At 46.4% G+C, this 21003-nt stretch overlaps 1 protein-coding gene across 1 annotated transcript; it reads right to left on the bottom strand.

Annotated features, from left to right (window-relative positions):
- Positions 1-1985: 1985 nt before the first annotated feature.
- Positions 1986-19222, bottom strand: DIPK2B (divergent protein kinase domain 2B). Its single transcript, XM_013941674.2, has 5 exons — positions 18830-19222; positions 13495-13759; positions 6177-6350; positions 4114-4402; positions 1986-2922 (listed from the first exon to the last, which is right to left on the bottom strand). The coding sequence occupies exons 1-5, from the start codon at positions 19051-19053 to the stop codon at positions 2582-2584; spliced, it is 1293 nt and encodes a 430-aa protein (XP_013797128.2). The 5' UTR covers positions 19054-19222; the 3' UTR covers positions 1986-2581.
- Positions 19223-21003: the final 1781 nt, after the last annotated feature.

The following is a 21003-nucleotide window of genomic DNA, read 5'->3' on the forward strand; positions in this document are numbered from 1 at the left end:
AGTGGGCTGCTGAGAGATGCCCTACTAACTACAAGACATTTTTCACAGATCAGCATAGTAAATGAGTGGCTCCTTTTCAAAAGAAAAAATCTACATGGTTAAAAAAAAAAAAACCCAAAAAACCCAAAGATACATCAGAGAGGAGGTGAACCCAATGTGGAGCACTGTTGCAAGGGCTGGTCCTCATTTGAGTGTGAGTCCAGTAGTTGCTAAAGCAGAAAGAGCTGAATGAGAGGCCAGGCTGTGTCAGGCTAAGTCACTGAGTAACTGCGAAGAGCTTTCCACTGACCCATGGTTTGCAAATGATCTCTGCTTTAGCATGGGCAAGCTCAGAGAGCTCTTCATCTTAGCGCTTTTTGGACATTTTGTGGTGTGCATTTTTAGCTACAACTGTATAAACAATATTGCCTTCCAGCACTGAATGGAAGCCATCAATTAACAACCCAGAGTGGGAAGTAAGTAACTGCTAACTACAAGAAGATTGATGGTCTCCCCTTTGCAAGGGGTGGCCAGCCTTCTGCACCAGAGACAGACTCCCTGGACAGAAAGAGGCCAGGGTTAATGTACAGTTATTAGGTAAAATCACAGACTGAGAGATCTAAGATGGAGACAGATTCAAGAAAAACTGTTGAAAACAGACTGCTAATCAGCCTTATGGATCTAGGCGAAGGACATGTTTTTCTTACTGGAAGAGAGCCATGATGTAGAAATAGACTGAAATCATGAAAGAGAGCTGCAACAGTAGCTTATACTGTATATTTAAACATTTTTGCTGTCAGACCATCTGGGCCTAAAGCTAAATTTACCTACAAATTATTTTCAGTGTTTCCACTTCTTGAGAGGTGAAAGGTGCACTTGGTATTTTATGCCAGGAGGAATAATGGAAAACCAGAATAAATGTATTGGGTCAGATTTTCTCAGTGTCAGACCTATGTGTATTTTTGGATGCCTGATGTGTCTATAATATGTTTCTTTAACCTGCAGGTATGCTGCTCTGCATACACAAAGGGAACAGAGTCCCTCCCCAGCCTCCCTTTGCATTAGCCAACACAAAATTTTGACTTGCATTCCTGCTCTTAGTAACTCTGTACATAGGTTAGCAATGTAAATGCATTCACATCTTTTTTTTTAATGCTTTTATGAAAGTTACTGATTTATTTTTTGAACCATGGCTAGAGGAGGACTGTTTCTGTGATGAGAACACTTCCAGAGGGATCCAGAAAAATCTAGTTCCTGACTCAGCTCAGTCAAATTTGCTTGGTGACTCCTGGGCACCTGAGTCTCAGGAGAAAAGCCTCAAATCCAACATAGGTCTTGCAGTCCCCTAGGCAGCAGGGAAGGTTTGGTGGGGGGCTCTGACTCCCCACAGGGGCCATGTGGGGTGGGGACTCACAAATGCTGGGTGAGAAAGTTGCATTTTGCTCCTACCTTCTCCTTCCTTCCTCCACAAAAAAAAGCACCTCCTTCTAGCCCCAGGTTGGCCACTTCTGTAAGACAAGAGTCCGCCCCCCACCAAATCTTAGGTGCCTAAATCACTCCTTTGAGGACCGGCTTAGTGATTTCTCCTTTAAAAGGAAAATAGAGGAGAGACTGGCAATGGTTATACCTCTTGCTGGTCAGGACTCAAATCTCCACACCTTTTGGTAGATGCCTCAGCACCTAGATTAAGTATTGGGTGTTCAGTGAGTCTCATCATGTTCAGGGTAAATTAATATCTCATCTTCTTGTGTTGTTCCCCTCTTCTGCTTGTTAGACATTTTCCCATTTGAGTGGTTTTGTACAAAACCACTCAAAACCGGTTGTCTCCGTATTTTTAGAGAGGAAAGTGTGAGCATATCTATTGGACGATCAGATATAAGAGTTGGGGATTTTTGGTCTTGAAATGAGAACCTTTATTAGACTCCAATTACTGCCAGTCAAAACCGTGGAAGATTAAAAGTAATGATATTTGGGGATTAGAGAAATTAAGTCTCAAGAGACATGAGTTCTTTCAGCTTTTTAATGCTGTCGATTGCTTCTTTCCATTCCATGTGTCATAAAAGTAATAAAATTTAAATATTTTATAAAAGTCGTCTGTAGTGGGTGATGGTAAGGAACTGATCAAATGATTCAGTTTAGATATGATTTTTAGAGCATTAAAAATCCCCACAGGAAAGTCTTAAATGCTTCCATCCATCTCACATTATGTATGTATCATCTCGATCAAAAAGATGTTCTCAGTAATAAAGCTCCTCTATCTAGCTAGTTGTGAGTGAGCTGCCTTTGGAGGGTTTCTTTTTAATGGATGGCATGGAAATTTTTTCCAGGGCCAAAATGGATGAACAAGATTTATTAATCTTGTAGCCCCTGTCACTCATGATAACGTCTATAATCCATAAGCCTTACATCATATCAAACATCCCACATAACAAATGCATCTCTGGGAGATGAACAATAAATCCCATGTGCACTCTGCTTCCTCCTCCGTCTCGATCAGGATGCCTCAGTTTTGATGCAGTTCTTCTCAGCTACCCCAGGTCCTTTTCACTTTCCACGACAGCAAAGCTCTGAGGCTGCTCCGGTCTTTCCTGAAGAGGTTCTCTCAGTATTTGTCACTGTATTTGCAGTCAGGGTAGCGATAGGCAAAGCGAGAATCACAAGATCTCAGCGGTTTCAGGAGCTCTGCCAGCTTCGCAACTGCGTCGTCAATGCCCTGGTCGTCGGTGAAGTCATCTGCACAGTGCTGGAGGAAGCTGTCTATCTTCTCCTGTATGGGTTGAAGGAATTTCCCTTTTAGAAGCTTAGGCAAAAGCTCTTGACACACCATGACGAGACTCTGCTTCTCTCTGATTGAGTTACAGGACACAACTGCAGACTGGCAGTCCACAGTCAAACAGCTAAATATATCTTTATACTCTTGTTGGTCGTCGGTCAGCTGGCTCCCTATTAAAGACAATTAAATCAGTTGTTAGAAACATGGAGCAAAATCTTGGATAATCAAATATATCTGTAACTTAGTAACAAAATGTTGTTAATACAATCTAAATGATACTAATATCTTTCATCACAAAGTACTCTGTGCTACATCTGTATATGGGCCAAACAATATTTTCACTCCTGAAATGTATATATTTTGCTGAATGATAGAACTCCACAATAACCCATAGAACAGCCTTACAGAGGAAGTGAAGAGTCGTCTATTCAATAAAACTGATGCAGAAACAATGCCAAGAACTGAAGTGTGGAGTTCCTATAAAAAAAAGGCCACAGTAGTCAGAACCATAATTTTTCCATGTTATCCAAAATCATTAAATTGCAACAACAACTAATCTAGCTGGAGACAAGACAGCAATAATAGCTTTTGGGACAAAAAAAAAAAAAAGGAAACCTAGTGGAAAATTCTCTGATAACTGTTTCTAAATATTTGAGATATACTCAGCTGAATATTTGAGCTGAACAAAAGCCTTTTTAAAATTTGAACATTTAAACGAAATATTAAATTATTGGAGGAATAGTCTTTGGCTAGCTCTAGTTCCAGTGGTAGACCAATATAACCTTTGAAAAGTGAATAGTAGTCCTTCATTTTATGGAAAACTTACAAAAAGGTGCCTTTGTTGTTGTTCTTACAACTAATATGTGAAAATGCACCTAAAAGACTCTGATTTGACCCAATTCTTAAAACAAGTCAACCTACAAATATTGACCTGTAAATATTGACATTTGTGTGAGAAAAGCTTTTAAAGAAAAGAAGCGATTTAGGAAGCCTTTAAATCTGATCATTCAGAGCAGTGTATGCTGACTATTGTTGCTAGTCGCAGAAATGGCCAGACCGTGTGTAACTACCGCATGGTACTCATATGCACTCTGAAGCATCCTACGGTCACAGCACCATTTACCAGGCAAAGAAAACTCCTGTTGCCTTCCAGACTTGGATCCAAGGGTGGCAGGAACCACTGATGTTTTTGCTGTCGATATGTCTCCTCTTGTACTTTTATTATCTAATTTACCAAGAATGTATGGATTATTAAAAAAAAATAATCAAAAAAGCCGAGCACAGCAGGTGAACAATTTGTTTTCCTCCGCCTTACAAAAACCTCCCGCAACAGATGCGTGTCTGCAGAGCCTGCTGAGTACCTTCCTCCTTGTCGATGATGCCCAGCATGCTGGCATCCCGGATGAACAGATGCCCATTGCTGAAAACGCCGAAGGTGCCAGCATCCACGTGGGTGAAGTAGAAGAAGTAGTTGAGGTCGTTGGTGCCCATGGAGCGGAGGACGGCAAGGAGCTGCAGGGCCAGGTCAGCGGCCACCTCGGGGGCGGCACCAAAGAAGTCACGCAGGGGCCGGGTGCTGGCGCTGACCACTAGCCGCCCGCAGGCACCCAGGTACCGCGGGAATGGCCACCCCTCCACGTCCGGGAAGATCTGCCGGAGTGGGGTGCAGACCGTTAAATCCAGAAATCCCTGTTCCTAAACTATTTCCCCCATGTGTGGCTAGGTAGAGGAGCACGCGCTGGATAAGCATGGCTGGCACCACTGCCTGGCCACAGGTGGGAGCGGGTGACAGATTTGCCAGGCATTTTTGGCCATCTTTATCATGCCCATCAGCCCACCGTCCTCTCAGATGGCTTCAAGCACACGAGAACCCCAACCTGCTGCAAACAGCAGCTCTTGTGTCTTGTTCTGCCTTTTAAAGCCAGCCCACCACCATATGGGTTCAGTTCCTCATCCCCAGTTAGCCCCAGAAGCCTGGGAAGGCAATAGTCAGTTTTGAGGTAGCTACTTTTCTTTTTTTTTTTTTAATTAAAGAAGAAGATATTTCAAGATCTGTTCTATGAGGGAAGGGAGACTAACTGGAAAGTCCAAGATAATAATAGACTTTAAATTCATGAAATTTTAAGGCACAGAAGAGCTAATTTTAGGCTTCTTTATGGAGTCTTTGATGGGTCCCTCATGAGCATTGCATAGCTAACGTCATGGCTTGAAGGTGAGGTGGGGCTAAAGCAGTTTTAGCTAATTCGTAACAACTGTCTGGCTCGTTTTAGAAGAGACTTTGCAGTCTCAGGTTCGGAAGTCCTAGATGTTTGCTACAGGAGGGACATTTGGGCTGGGCTCACTGCATTGCTTCACCCCATGCCAGCAGTGCAGTTATCCTGGGCCTTTATATCTATCTCACTGCTTAGCATGGAAATCACATAGTCATTGTGCCTTGCCAACATAAAGCTTTCTGCCATTTGTATTTTAACTTGTCTGTCTCACTGGGGCAGAGAGGGAGTTAGGGACTCTTCCAGTTGCATATTTAAGGTTGCCTCTCCCTTTTCCTCTAAAGGCATTTCAGGCAACCACATAAATTTTTAAGTCTCTTTCTTTGGCATACTTTGCTCACCTCTGTGAGCTGCCTTCCCCAATCTTTACAGGGCTGAGAGCCGCAGCCTCGTGCCCCGGCAAGCTGAGGTGGGGGCAGCTGGGGGACCCCTGGGAGGTTCCTGGAGTGCAAGGTGGCAGCCAGGCACCATTTCCCCCCCGCCGGTGGAGAGGTGGGGTGGTGCTGGGGAAGAGTGAGGATATTCCTGCTGAAACGCTCTTAAGAAAAGAGAGGGGACTGCATCACATCAGTGGTGCCAGAAGGGAACTGGGGAGGGACACAGGGCCTCCCGGCTCTTTGCCTACAAACAGAACTCCGTTTTATCTGGAATTCAATCAAACGCCTCTGCAAAGCTGCACTTTGCCATGGAGCTGGTTGCTGGTTGCATGCACACAAGAAAAATGAAATAAAATAGCTGTGGAGTGTTAAGCTGGGGAAATCGGTACTCTCTTAGGCCATGTGCTGCCTTAACATTGCTTCTTGCTGTGCCCACGTTAAAACGTGCTCTCTCGCCCTTTAGATTTTATAAACAGGCTGTGATTTTAAGCAATACATTAGCAATGCAAACAGAGTGCTGTGCAGTATTGGGGAGGTATAAAACCCTGGCTTTTACAGTACGTTATTGTAATAATAATCCATCTGGGTTCTGATTTGTTTAAGGGGTTGGGCATCCATATCTCCCAGCAACTTCACAGGCTATTGCAAGGCACCGAGCGGATCTTGCTAAAGGACAGGGCCTGGGATTCCTCTGCAGCTGGGCACTGTCTTATCCAAGGATTCAATAGAGAGGGGTTGCCGGGGGGAGGTTTCAGCCCAGGGTGTGGAGGCGCATACCTGTAACAAGATGGGGTGCGAATTCACCGACAGCGTGTACAGAAGACGCAGTTTGTCCCGGTCAGTGAGGTGGTCCATATAGATGCTGCCGGCATCCGGCACTTCAGCGTAGCGCCGCACTATCCGGTCCAAGAGGCGCTGAGATGGGCAGCGCAGCATTGGGCTGGAGAGACCCTAGCAAAAGGGGAAAAGGGAACAAAGATATTTACTTTCCTGCTTGAGATACCACAATGTGCTCAACCCGCTCCATGGATAGGGGCAAGGTTGTGCTCTGCCCACTGTGCTTGATAGCCCAGCCCAAAGTTTTTGGTCCAGGTGGCTCCTCTGCCCATCGACACCTATCTGCTGATGATGGGCCTGGGTACATGTGGGGTTTTCTGCAGCAAACTCTTCTTAGAAAAAAACGGGTGACTTAACTGCAGCAAACCCCAATGTCACCTAACACACATGTTCATGATGAAGGCTTTCAAAATGGCAGCTGCTCTTCGTGGCACAACCATGGACTCTGGAAACCTCATTTCTCTTCGACTGAATGCCATCGTATTACTCGGTGTCGGTGGGCCTCCTCCCGGCCCGCTGGTTTCCAGCCTTGGCAGCCTTATTCACTCGTAGAGGCCTCTCCCTTCATTAAGTCAGTGAGTCACTTCCTTCTTTAAATAATATCTTCAAATTGCTTTCCTATTTGCTTAGCCTGTAAGCAGCTTTCTTGGGAATACTATTTGCTAAGGTCAGTAAACATGTTTTAAAACTCTGTAAATAAACATTGTATGTGGGTACATGCACAGGAAATATTTTATTTCTGATAAACTTACACTCTAACTATCAAAAACAAATGTTAATATCCTGTGTATATTTTCTTGCAAACACCAGCAACAAATAAAGAATTGTTGAGTTAATGGATTCAACCATTACTGTATTTCACTTTTTAAATTTGTAAGTTTGATTTGTAAAAAGTGATCTGCAGCTGGGATAAATGACAATATATATTTATATCTTTGTAGTTGAAAGATACCTTTGTTTTGAAGTCAGTGCAATTTTTTTTAATAGTTAAGGAGAGAGGACATATGGAGAATTCCCTACAGCAGGGCAGAAACGTTACAGTGACATTTTTCTGTTTGATGATGGAACAAGATTTTTGTTTACCCTTTTTCTTCCAAATAATCCAAGTAACCTAATTCATTCTTTCAGATTTTCTTTTTAATTGATGTTTGGAAGACATTCTTCAGAGGAAAGGACACCCAAGCTCACACTTGCTTTCTGCCATTCTTCACACTGTGAGCGATGATTTGGCTCGGGATCTCTCCAAGTTATTTGGTTACTCTGAGCTAGGTCACTCTCAGTCCTTCCTGCTTGAGCTGTTCATTTGGCATAAAATATTTAATTTTTTAGCCACCAAGACAAAGAAATGAAGAAATAAGGAAAAAAGAAATGTGCGACTCTCCCAAGTGGAGATGGAGAGGGAGGGATGAACCTCCTGTGTCCCCCGGAACCTTCCTCCACCTGGCTGCTGGCCTCAACGAGGCTTGAACCGCTTCCAGAACCAAGCTCTGAATACTCAGATCTGGTCAAAACTATCTGAAAAACTCAGTCCCAACTGGAGTGTCATTTTGCAATGACCAAAAACCCACTTTTTTCCCCAAGAGAATAAAACATTTGCCAAAAATATTTCTCACCACTTCTAGTTACAAGCTTCCATACACTTCTGGCCTCTGGTGTAGCTTTATCAAGGAAATATTTTTTCAGCTAATTTAAAAAAAAGACTAGAAGGGGGGGAAGGGGATGGTTATGGATTTCTGTTTCACAGCACTTGCAGACACATTGTGGCTGACTTTTTGTCACTTTTCCTTTGGGGGAGAAGTGAAAAAAAAATGAGCAGAACTGAATGGTGTTAAATAAGAGATAAATGATGGAGACATCTCTTGCAGATGAATGTGTATGCAAATATTTGCAACCAAATTTAGAAAGCCTTACTGCCTACAGGAGTTTGTAATGCAAAAGCTGAGATCCTTAACTGTATGCAACAGGAACAGAAATCCTGATAGAAGAGAATACAGAAAAGTTGCAATTAGGAATTCTTCTAAGGTCAGCGCTTATCCTATTAACTCAGACTTGGACATGTGCTCTACGACAGTAGTCATGACTGCTCACTTCCCATGAAACTATTTTAGAGTTTTCATAATTAAAGCAGTGACTGACACTTAGCTGAAGCTCTGTTATTTCCCCTTCTCCAGGACAGAAGGCTGAACCATGGAGCTGTCTCCTTCACGTTGTTTGGCACCGAGCTGATAGGCGAAGTTGAGGGATGGGCGGCTGTGAGCAGGTGGGAGTGCGTGATGAGCGGCAGCACTAACTCCCTGGCCCCAAAACAGTCAGGTGAGTTGAGTGACCTTCAAACCGCTCGCTCTCTCGGACAGAAGCCAGCTCCGAGCGGTGGCGCGAGAGCAGTGGAGCAGAGCTGAGTGCTGCCACATTTGCATCAACCATCAGTGCAACTTCCTATGATTTAATGAAGACCCTGATCCACCAAAACTCAACAGTGAGCCTTTTTGATTGCAGCAGAACTACTCAGATGCATAAAGTTTAGCACTTGCTTGAGTGTTTCAGCAGAGAAGGGTTGATCCTTTAGGCAGAATGATAGAAACATCCCTGCAGCAGAAGGTGTAAAATTGTTGGACAAAAATTGTCAATGGAAGAAAAATTTGAAGAACACATACTTTAAACACTGGAGATACTGATATATCTCTGAATATCTTGAGTCCCTTGCAGTGTCTTATCGCCCTAGAGAATAAGACTTGACAGGCAGTCCAACATCTTGTTTGTGACTGACATGGAAAGCTTCTTATTTACTTTGATTAAATTCCTACGTTTATATATCTGATAATGAACTGTTCCTGCAATACCTGCCTACACTCAGACATGTTTTTTCCCCTAGTGCACAACATGCAATGTGGTTTAAACTTCTGTGTATGCATATACTTTGCCTATACTGTGCAAAGGTACTCAGAATTCACTCTGATGTCAAGAAGATCTTTGGAAGACAACTTTTCATCGTTTTGCTTTATATTCACCCAGTCTGAGGAGGAATGAGTGCAGATCAGGAACACTGCCACCTGTTGCTCTATGCACCGCTGCCCAGATGCATCTGTTTTTTAAAAGCGAACAAGTTTGTGATGGGATCCAGGAGGAAGCATTTGGATGCAGGTGTCAAAGCACCTATAGCCCCTGGCTCTTTTATTCCAAAGGTTTTATTCGTTCCCAAGAGAGAAACTGAGAACACCCTGCAAGACTATGGGGCTTGTCCCCACTGCAGTCTCCACTGCTGGTCTTCCTCTCCCACCTGTGGGTTCAGGTGTGCTTGGTCCTAGAAGGTTTATCTAAGTACATCTCTAATAATGAGACAGCAGGCCAAAAAAGCAGTAGACGGAGGCGGGTTAAAGCTGGTCCTTTCCTGGTAAGAACCAGTTATCAGACCAAAGAGCTGCTGTCTACGCACCACAAGTGAAGGGGTATGTACTTGGCTCAGAGGCCAAATAACCAAGGTGTTTGCATGTCTACTGAGGGCAAATTGTGGTCCTGATCAATAGTTTCGAGCAATATATACTAGAAAGAGAGGTTGAAAACAGCTGCTTTTTTCTCCTTGATACTGGTTTTGTCTGTCTGTCTTGAATGTTTTGCTGGCTGTTCTTTGTAGTCAGGATTAGAAATTTGCCCTGCAGGAGATCTGTGCTGAAACTAACCTACTTTTTTTGTTGTTCTTCACCTCAAACAGGACAGGCAATCAGCCTGGTTCGAAGTGATGAACTCCGGAGCTGAGATGCAGGCGAAGCAGCATGTGGCTGGTACCCCTGCACAGGTTAAAACTTCCAACCCAAGTAGCCACACACAAACACAGAGTTAAATCCAGCTTGTCTCTGAGGCAAGCTATATTTTAGTACTGAAGACTTTGCTGCGTCCAATAAAGATTTTCACTGTGGCAGATGAAATAATCACTGTGGCAGACAGCCCAGTTGATAGTTGTTGGGTCACACAGGGCAGGCAGTGTAAAGTGAAAACAACATTATTTCATGGTCTGTCATTCTGATTCAAGTATGTTAAGGTTTGTTGTAACTCACTGTTCTATACGATAAAATTACTTGAGCCCATTAGCTTTTGTCAGCTTTCCTGTATAGCCAGAACTACAGGGAAGGGAGTACAGGTACCACCAACTGACCACAGCTTGCCGAAACAGGGTGGGTATCGTGCTGGGTATCAACAGCGTGCTGTTACCATGACCAAAAAGGGGGGGGGAGGGGAAGCCCAGAAGAGCAGTTCTACAGATAAGCATTTGCAGTGGCTTATCACAGCAGTGAGGAAAAACCCTCTGACAGATCATGCTGGGTTACCAACATCTATTTGCCCAGCAAATACCACAGAACTGAAAACAGACTGGGGGGGGGGGGGGGAAGGCTGAAGCATTCCGGTGGTTTCAGCTCTCAGGAGGTGTGATTGGGTGGGGAAGAGAGAGAAACGGAAATCTTTGACTTTGTGGAGCCAAATGGCCCAGCGGATCAACCCAGGAACCTGCAGTGGCCCGTGCTGCAGGGCCCCGGGATTAGAGAGTCACGTACAAATTTTGCACGCTCTGTACTACTGAAATCTACTGCCTGTGCCTTTTTTTTGGAGTCAGACTGCTGTAAGACCAGCAGCCATTTTACAAAACACGTTTTTACCTGGTGATCACTGCCAAAATTGGGGGTGGGGGTTGGGGATATGGGGCCTCTGGGTTGCTGTGCTGTTGTGTGCATTCATGTCTATATCCTGTTAAAGCTCATTTATATCCCAGTTTAGGTTTCTCTGCTTGATTTACAGAACCAAAGAACCATGAAAACATGAACGGTGCAATCCTGGGGCCAGTGTGCAAAGGTCTCTGCTAACCACAGCGTGTTGCGCCCTCGCTTGACTTAAAAAACTGCCAAGATTGCGGAAACGTGCCCAGTGAGTTTGTCCCTGTCCCCCAACGCTGGCACCAGGAGCTCACGTCAGAGGCGTCCAAGGGCTGGTGTCAGCTCAGCTTCCCACCACTGTGCAGCAGAAAATTCAAGTGCCCAGGAGAAACCAGAGAGGCAGCGAGGCCGGGGCCCCCACAGCCAGAGTGCACGAGAGCAGGGCTTCATGCAGTGTTTTTGTGTGTGTGTGTGTGTGTGTGTGTGTGTGTGCGTGCACGCATGCGCAACCCAGCCAGCTCAGCTGGGGGTTCAGGAGAGGACAGAGGGGGACAGATAGTTAAGGAGAAGGAGCTGGGGTCACTAATGACTTGACTTTACAGCACATCTGAGATACCACAAAGCTACATTTCCCCGCTAACTTTTTACCCAGCTCAGTCCTTGGGAATCTTAAGCTCTCCAGTCCTGCTGTTTCAAGCAACACTGATGTGGCTGCACGGACAGTGGGGTTTTGCATGTGCTCCTTGGACACTCCAGTGTCCTGCCCTCCTGGGGAGGAGGTGGCCCCGCCGCACACCTGCAAGGCCAGACAAGGGATGCCCTGAGTGGAAGGGGGATGCAAATCATCCCCTTCCTCTCCAGCCTCTCTCCCAGGGTTACTGGACGAAGTACAGTATAGCTTTGCTCCCCCAGCCCCCCCCCCCACAAAACCACAGAGGGCAGGCTTTCTCCTCAGCTGTTCATCATCCCTGCTTTCCCTGTCAGTGGCATGCTCGAAGCCACCCTGCACCTCACCCCCCAAAAGGGTGCTGGCTACAGTGGGACCTGCCATTTGGGACTGTCTGAGTCTGGGCACGTCCCTCTCAGCACAGCTCTGCTGCTGCCGCTTGCCCATGGCCTCTGGTTCTCCCCTCCTCTGGTGCATGGCTCCACAGGGTAACAGAAGTGAAAAAAACTACAGCAACAGACCTTCAGCACTCAGCAAAGCTGAGTGGATGCAGCAGTATGCAGGCTAGAGGAAGCAGTTGCCTTTTCTGTTTTTTTTTTTTTTTTTAAAAAAAGGTCCTTTTTTTCATAACCACTTCTCTCCTTAAAGGGAAAGTGATGCTTTCAGAATGAAAGAAAAGAGAAGAAAAGTATTGGAACAATCCTGCTTCATATCTCAGGGTCTTGTTTTAGAATATATTCCGCCTCCACCACAGCCCCTCACCCTTGGCAATGGTTAGGCAAAACCGTGCTGCTGCTTGGAGTGGGGAGATGTGTGTGCGTTTGGGGAGGGGAGAAGGGTGGGTTTTGCTCTCGGATGAAAGCCACCTGCACCAAAAGACACTGGCCTTCCCCACAGCCATCCCCAGCTGCCTGTGGCATCCCTCGGGCCAGGGTCTGCTGGCAGCGCCCAGGAGCCAGCTCTCCTTTCCAGCTCAGTCATTTTGCACCCCCAGCTCTGCCTTTTCTGTCGTCTCCCTGTGCCAGGCCTGCCTGCCTCCCTCCCTGGCAGCAGCAAGACCCGGTGCTGCGAGGAGGAGGTAGCCGTGTGTCTGTCCTTGCTTAGCCTGTGACACTTCAGGACTGCAATAAAAAGGGCAGCAGACTTCTTCATCCATGACATAATTTGCTATAGACGGCAGACAGATTAGGAAATAAGACTCCCGCTCTGGTGTAGCTCTACGGGCCCCCTGGGACACATCCTGAGACACCCTGTGACAAAGCTGCACGCAGGGGGTGCCCCTCCGCGGGCGCTGAGACCCGACGCACCTGCAGCTGTGTGAGCTGAGGATCCAGGAGCTCCCATTGCCGTTTGGCCTGATGGCCGCAAACAGAGAGAGAGGATGGAGCTGCTGAGGTTCACCGCCTGGAAAAAAAATTCCCTTTCAAGGTAGAGGCTACCCTTCTGGGTAAGGCTTTGTTCTTTGCTTTTTTTCTTTTTTAGTACAGAGTAACTTATCCAGCCCAAGGGGATCAGACAAACAACAAGTGTCGCAGAGTTCCTTGCTGGCCACCCCTCCTACCGTGTCACAAGTCAGGCAAAATTTCAACGTCTATTTTAAACCCTGGTTCCCAAAGTCATGTGAAAGCCTTACCGCTAAAAAAGCTGTGCTCTTAGTTATAGAGAAGATGTCTTTAGGTCATAGAAAGCACAGAGGTGTTGGGGAGAAAAAAAGTAGAAATATCCCCACCCCCTTGCTAGCATTTTCGCATTAACTGACTCATTTTTGTGAGTCTGAGTTTGGCAGGCCCTATGGTATTCAATGAGGTTTTGAACTCAGCTTATATGAGAAGTTGAAGCCTGAGCCTTATTATTATTTTTTTTTTACCCTGCTCCATTTTCAGGTCCTTTTTGCTAAAAAAAAAGCCAGGGTGGGGGCACAGGGGTGGCGGCGCATGGGCGCACTGACCTGCACCAGGTCGGGTGTGAGCCGCTTGGCCTGCAGCCACTTCTGGACCCGGGTGGTGCGGCGCAGGGCACGCTCCAGGCTGCAGGTCCTCGTCTTCAGTAGCACCGTGCAGATGCGCTTGTCGGCCTGGTCGTGCCGGTACTTGGTGGTCAGCCTGGTGATGTCCACCAACCGCCAGCTCTTGGCATCATCGGTGTAGTTCCCTGAATAGCTGAGGAGGTAGCTGGGGGGCAGCTTTAAATGAGAAGAAAGCCAGTTGTCAAACCTGCCGAACCAAAACAAGACCCCCATGGAGACTGGGTTAACAAGCCGCAGGAAAACGGACAGTGCAAGCATAATTGCAATCTCTGCTTTAAACTCTACAGGCCGGGCAAAGCACTGAATCGTCCCCAAAAAGCTTCCCTGGCAGGTGGGGAGAGGGTGTCAAGCATCTCAGGAGGCTTCTGTTTGCTCTGCTGGTGCGCTCCTCCCCACCAGGCTTTGCGTGTGCACATCCGCCTGTGCGTGACTGAGCGTGCATGTGCACGACCAAGCATGCACGTGTGCTCCTGGGCCTGGCCAGAAGTGGCTTTGGCTATTTGACAGCACAAGCCGAGCGGCAGCGGGTTGGTGTCCCTGAGTACCTCCCTAAGAAGGGCAGGAATAAGCGTTGAGCCGAGGAAACGTACTTTGGAAACAAAGTGGATTTTCATTCCCTGCTCAAAGTTTCCCTTGTTATGAACAGGGCTGTGTGAGAGGTGGAAGGAAAAACCACAAAGAATATTGCAATTTGGGCTATGTAAACAGAAAAAGTGAAGAGAGAGGAATTCAGAATTTCAGTTCCAAAGGAATTTCCGACATTTAGAAATTACCTTTATACTAAACTGTGAAGAGAAAACAGCCAAAAAAAAAAAAAAGAGAGAGAAATAAACAGCATTTTAAAAATGTCCTGCAGAACAAAAACTGAAAAAAAAAAGTATTTGGAAATATCATAATGACCTTTTGTTTTGAGGTGGTGGCTTTACTTTGTGTTGACGCAGGAGAGAAGGGTTTTTTTACGTGTTTTAATCAAAATACTAACACCAAAACAAAGATCACAGAACATATTTTATTTGAAGTTTTCAATGCCACTGGTGCGTTGCTAGGAAAAGTTTAATATCATGACCTAGCACTCTCTCCAACCACAAATACTTTTGTAGTAAAAAATGTCAGCCGGCTTTCATATTAAAGCTTGTCTTTGCTCTGGATAGCCACCCTTCTGCCCTTTGGGGAAAAAAAACGGAGAAAAACCTCCAGGCAGAGAGGTAAGGAGCGGTGCCGGCTACTTGGGCTGTTCCCTATGTTCCTCTTCTGGCCCCATGCTAGGTGGTGGTGGGGATAGGGTGGCAGTAGGGATAGAGGGTACCGGTGTCGACGGGTACCCCTGACATCGCTGTTTGGGATCTGGGGGCTTATTGGGATAGGTGACCTCCCCACACACGCCCAGGGTTTGGGGGTGTGATGGGAGGAAGATTGGGGGCCGTTTGTGCTGGGCGTGCGGCTCTGCTGTAGCCATGGAGATTTTGCATGGATTTGCTCCCCCTACACATCCGCGGCATGCACAGGAGGGGAGCATATGGGCCGTGTAATTAGGCTGTGACAATTTTTTTTTGTTTTATCAGCCCCCTCAGCCCTGCCCACACATGCGTTTCGCACATAGTGGTTAAAGAACACTGTGGGTATTTTGTAAGTAAATCTGTAACCCACTCAAATAAAGCAATTGAACTCTAACCTTTAGTTAGGCCAGCGTCAAACATTCATTGCCTCTAAAATCTCCTAATTAAACTCTTGCCTGAGTGCATGAGAAAGCATTTCTTAATTTAATCTCATCATAAATTAAAGCTGATAGCTCACAACTGAAATAGGATGGGCAAGAGGTTGCATTCAGGATTAGCTGGACGGAATTAGATGAAAAGACATTAACGAAGCTGAAAGTTGAAGCTGATTTTTCTTTTTGACTCCCAGTCAGGCAATCTGCACAGAGAAATTTTGAGGGGATTATTACATTTCGTCCGCTCTGAGTTCCTGCTTTGAGCACTAGTATACGTAATCTGTTCCTGGTTCGATAAGTGGGTGACTTCTAAAGCTGGGGAATAATTTCAGGCAAATGCATTGCCCAGTAGCATTCCCCTCCTGCTGCAAGTGGAGGATGATCAATCCCCTTCCCCTGTCCCCAATTTGATGCAGGGCCTTGCTCCCCTTGTCCACTGTGCAAGTCTGCTCCAGCACGAGCGCTTCCGGAGCAGCAGGCTGGTCCCACCTGCTGGTGCTGGCCCTGATTTGGCTTTACCCTCAGCAGAGGTCAGCTCTGACCAAGTGTCTCCTTTGGAAGATTTGCCGTGAAGATGCAGAGTGACCAGGACCAGAGGAGTCTATCCCCTGACGTGAGCAGGGCTCAGGGGTTTAAGCCATTTCAGTCGGAGACTTTTGCCCAGTATGGAATTGAAGCTTCCCCTGTGATCAGAGCATCTGACATGATATGAACAACTTCTCCCTCCCTCCCCTCCTTTGGCTGGTTTAGGGATAGGACTTTTTAGAGCAGAGAATATTCACTATGCCTTACTGGAATTTGTTTTGCACCATGGCCCCTCCCGGTACCTAATCTGCAAGCAGGCACAGTGTGCCAGGCACATACAGGAAAGAGACAGCTATGGGCAAAGCTTTTTTTTAAAGTTGAGCATAAATGTGCCTTGTGAGCTGGCTCAAGTGCGCCTGTTCAGGGGAGCTCACGTCAGGCAGACACGAGGAAAGGGTTGCCTCCTGCACCAAGCAATGCATGGATGTGTGAAATCCAATGCTGAGCATTAGCATGAGCACAAATGGAGTAATTTCCTCTGCAGAAGTCCTGGGGGAGAGCCACGTGGGCCTGGGAATCCGGCAAGGGCTGCAGTAATTCTGTGTTTGGCATCATTTCTAGGCAGCACAGCACTGGCCTGGCACACTTTCTAGATACTTTCAAGATTCATCATCAAGTTGTGCCATAACAATAATTCGCTCTTGTATGAGACCTTTTAGCTAAAGGCCTGAACATCCTTTAATTAAGACTTTCAGTAAGATCTGTGTGAATAACTGATTCACAGATTAAAGATTTTAGACCAACCTAAAGCTAAATTTTGAAGAAAATCAAACTGGCTTTTCTTCTTGCTGGATGATGCAAAGTATTTTGTTTCAGCCAAAATAATTTCACTTGTATTTGGAGTTTACATCTCTTTAAAGAGGAAAATTAGGTAAGTTAAGTCTTAAAACAGCTAAGTACCAAAAATAAAAAAGTCATATAAAATAAATCAAAATGAAACATTCCTTCTTTTTTCAAACTTCCTTCCCATTACTTTTGGCCAAAGCTAGTCACCAACATTGGCACAAATCTGCAAATAGTTTTGGTCAGCTCCGTTTTGCAGTATTTTGAAAATCTAATATTTTACGAAAACTTTTGCTGAGCTCTGCTTTTGGGACAGTTGGCAGGCAGGCTTTGGTATTCTCATTTACAGATGGATGAAGCTGGGCAAAAATAAGGGAAGTAAAGAACATTAGAGCACATGATGAGTCATCAGCAGCACTGAGAACAAAACCCACATCTTCTTACTCGCCACCCTTGTGTGAATGCATGTGGCAGCTCCCAGAAACGACGGAAAATTAACGAAGCATTTTCTAATGAAGATTAACACAGAGTAGCGCAAAGTGCTACCTGCCTTTGCGAGCATGCAAAACGGTACAGGGTGGAGGTGGGATTTAAGAGTGTAAGTGACAGTGAAATTTTCCCCATTTAACCTTCCCCCTGCCAAATGCAGTTACTTGCTGCAGCAGGCTCCGACTATTTTCGGCACGGCTGAAGGAAGCTGTGCAGCCCCAACCCTCCGGTGACTAAGTGGGAGTAACCGAAAGGGTGCACCTGCGACGAGGCGGATGGAAGTTGCTTTTTCCCCCCAGCGGTAGCCTGGGCCCCAAACGCACCATCAGCCATTGCAAAGCCACATCATGCCCCGTCAGCCAGCTGGGCGGTGGCGTGTATCGAGCGCACCGACGGCAAATTCACCCTGCTTTTTGGGACAGGAGGCAGGGCTGGTCGTGAGAAAGCCCAGGCTGCTGGCCTGGTCCCTCCCCATGCTGCTGTATGCGGCTGCACACTGGGGACATGAGCGGGGAGGTGGTGCGGCACCTTACTCCGCTCTCATCGCCCACGGCGTGAGCCCGTGGGAGGGGGTCAGGAGGCCACAAATCCAAAGAGCTAAGGGGTGAGACCCTGTTTTGCCATGGCTGGAGGAGCCCTAGCCCGGCACAGCCACAGGCTGTATTTTTCAGAGAGCAGTAAGGGAAGAATGGATGCTCGTATGTTAAGGCCATCTCAGAAAAACCATTATGGTTTTACTATGCTAGGTTTTATAGGACAGTTTAAGATAAAAATGGTGATTTGTCCAATATTATACTACTTACATTATAGTATTAAAAATACAATTTTACTATAATCATTTCTTCTCCCCCGGGCTTTTATAGCTATAAAAGAAAGCGCATATGGCTCTATAAATCATACCAGACCCAATAAACCCTTCCTCTGCCAAGCATCGCCTTTAACTTTCTTCTCAAATACTCTAGCAACATTTTCCCTGCTGTCATCAGATATGCTCTGCTTTTGAGCCTACAACTGATTGGATCAGTCTAACAACTGCTTGGGCAGCATATGTCTAATTGACTTAGAGGCAGATGCAATTTCTGCCTCTGCCTTCAAGTTCTCACTGAAAACTCCCCAAAGCGTAATAATAATTTGGCCATGCCTATGTTCTAGCACACAGGTATCTGAAGTGCAGAAGTTCTGGTGCCTCACGCAAGTTTGTATCTCTTTTGGTCTTAGCTAATACACACATGACATTCTGCACATTTTTGTTGTTGCACCTGATACAAAATCATATAGGGCTTAATGTTTATGGTTAATATAGTTCACTGGGAGTGTGCAAAGTTAAATTCCCTTTACCTTTGGTTAGTTGCTCATAATAAAATACTTCCAGTGACATCTAAACAAACTGATCTCCTCCTTTCCTCTTCCCTTCCCCCATTGTCACAGAGGCATTCTACATGCAGAAAGTTGTGCCTTTTACTCTTGCTTTCAAATTATAATTCAGGGCTGAAGTCTGATCATGTTTGTGTGGCTTTAAAAGGAAACAAAAACAAAGCAGCAGCTTGTAGACATTAATTAAAATACCAGGAAACCTGGTGATAAGTTATTCTTTGCGTTGCTTTTCATTAAAGTACTTGGAAATATTAATAGGCAACTTTCGAGCTACTATGCAGAATGCTTTAAAAATTACTGTGCTGAGTTTCTGACCTTATTTCTTCTTTAAAGAACTTCTTGCAAATGGATGTCCCAATGCAGGCGTTGCATTTATCAAGTCCCAGGAAAGTCCGGCCAAAACTGTAGCTGGGTTTGACGTGGGGCGCAGACGGAGAAGCTGTTGCTTCTAAGGAAGGATTACAGCTCGCAGCCAAAACCAGAAGCAGCATCAATGAATCTGCAGCTCTGGAGCAAAGACAACATATCCAGCGCCCCATCTACAGTAGCTGAGAGCTCTTCCCTTTGGAAGTTACCTCTCTCTACGCTTTTGGTACCGTCTGATGGTCTCAGCCTGCAGCAGTGAGCCCTGAAACACAGCAAGAGACGCTTGGTCTGGGAGACCCAACTGCAGTCCCCATCCTGCCAGCTGGTCACTGGTTCTATCGGCTTGAGGTTTGGGTGGGAAAGATATGATGTGGGGTGGGGAGAAGGAAATACATGGAGGATGCAGATAACTTGGGTTGCCGTGGTTACCTTTCCTTTACTTGGTGCAGCTGCTTTGGCCCCTGCTGACCCTCCCATCAGCAGACTTGGAAAACAACAAGAAGGAGTGCTCATCTGCACTTTATTCAGACAAATGAAGGATATCCTGCTGCTGTAGCAAAGGGCATAGGCAGGACACTTAGTAAAAAACGATCTGGGTGGAATAACAGTGTGGCTGAGGTGTGCATTTTACCAGAAGCCAAGCAGTAGTGTTTTATTCCTGGAGATTTGCAAAGGCACATTGCTTGACTTCTTGGATGCTTTCTTGGCTCAGTTTCCCCTTCTCACAGAAGCACTGAAAAGACTGTCAGGTGGAATCATCGCCGTTTTGTTTCTTGAAAATAGTGTTATTTAAAAGTGATTGGGCTGCAGAGTTTCATGCTGTGGAAAGCAGGATAGCCTGAAGCTTTCCAGAACACCAAGCTGACGTAACCTCCCAACTTCTAAGTTGCTCTTGAAAAATAGGACTTTTCAGCAAGAGTTGTGGGCTTTTGAATACCTTTTCCCTGTGCTCCTGGCACTAGAAGGGGACAAGAAAAAGGGATGGGGGGCTGATGTGGGAGCTTGCCAGAGGTTTCAAATGCACTTATAAACTATTGTGATCACACCCAAAAGCTGTTCACACTAAGCCAAACACTTGAAAGCTACGGAAACTGCTGGACATCCATTATGGCCTGGACCCTGGAGTCAGGACTATGTCTCTCCCAGTGTGCAGAGAGGCTGGGGTAGTGGACTGGGGCAGACTGCTGCGAACGGCTTCCTCCAGCCCGGGAAAGAAGACCTTGAACAGACACTCCTGGTTGTACCTGGGCCCCAGACACAAGCAGTGCGGCACATAGCGTACCGCTGCAGCTGCACCCACTTTTGCTCTCCTCCCATCCCCAGCTGTCATATTTTGAATAAAACGGGAAGATCCTGGTCAACGTCTCGTGAGGGCAGCAATGAGGACAAGACTGAGGCTCCAGAGACTTCTCGTCTCCCCCAGCTCAGCCACTTGCTCCCCATGTGGGGAAGCCATTTCCTAATACATTTTAGAAGAAAAACCGTGCACTGTCACAATCCTTTATTATCTCCCCCAGTGTGCAACTCCCAGCCCAGACTGCTGTGGTTACAGGACTAACGGCCCAAGCGAGCAGCAGGAGCGCGTGCCCCCTTGGCGCAGGGGAATGAATAAGCCACAGCGGGAAGGTTTCTTCCGGGCCTGGGAGGCTGGGCTCTGCGGTCACTCCTTGCTTTTCGGAGAGCTGCCCGAGGCTGGCGATCCTAACGGCACAAAGGTGGGGAGGGAGCGCGGCTCGCTCCGACACAGACGTTCATTAGTGGTGGCACGTGGGAGATATGGGAGTCTCTCCTTGGCTCTACCACTGTAGGAAGTTGCTTCATCTCCCTGCCTGTCCCTATGTGTAAAAAGGAGATAACGACATTTTGGGTTTGTCTGGAGGGCACAGCCCAGTCAGACCAGGATAATTAGCCCTGCTGAGAGGCTGGGGGGGGATGTATGAACCCCGACAGTTTTGCATGCTGAAGTGGCCGTGCTGTCCTGGTACCCGAGCGAGTGCCTTCGGTGCGCAGCTCTGCCTGGCATCATGTTCACATTCGGCCGTATACGCCGGTATAAAGCTCTTTGAAATCCACTGATGAAAGGAGCCACACAAAAGCTAAACATGGGCATTCACTGCCTGCCA

Source organism: Apteryx mantelli, chromosome 1 (genome assembly GCF_036417845.1).
Source record: "Apteryx mantelli isolate bAptMan1 chromosome 1, bAptMan1.hap1, whole genome shotgun sequence".
NCBI lineage: Eukaryota > Metazoa > Chordata > Aves > Apterygiformes > Apterygidae > Apteryx > Apteryx mantelli.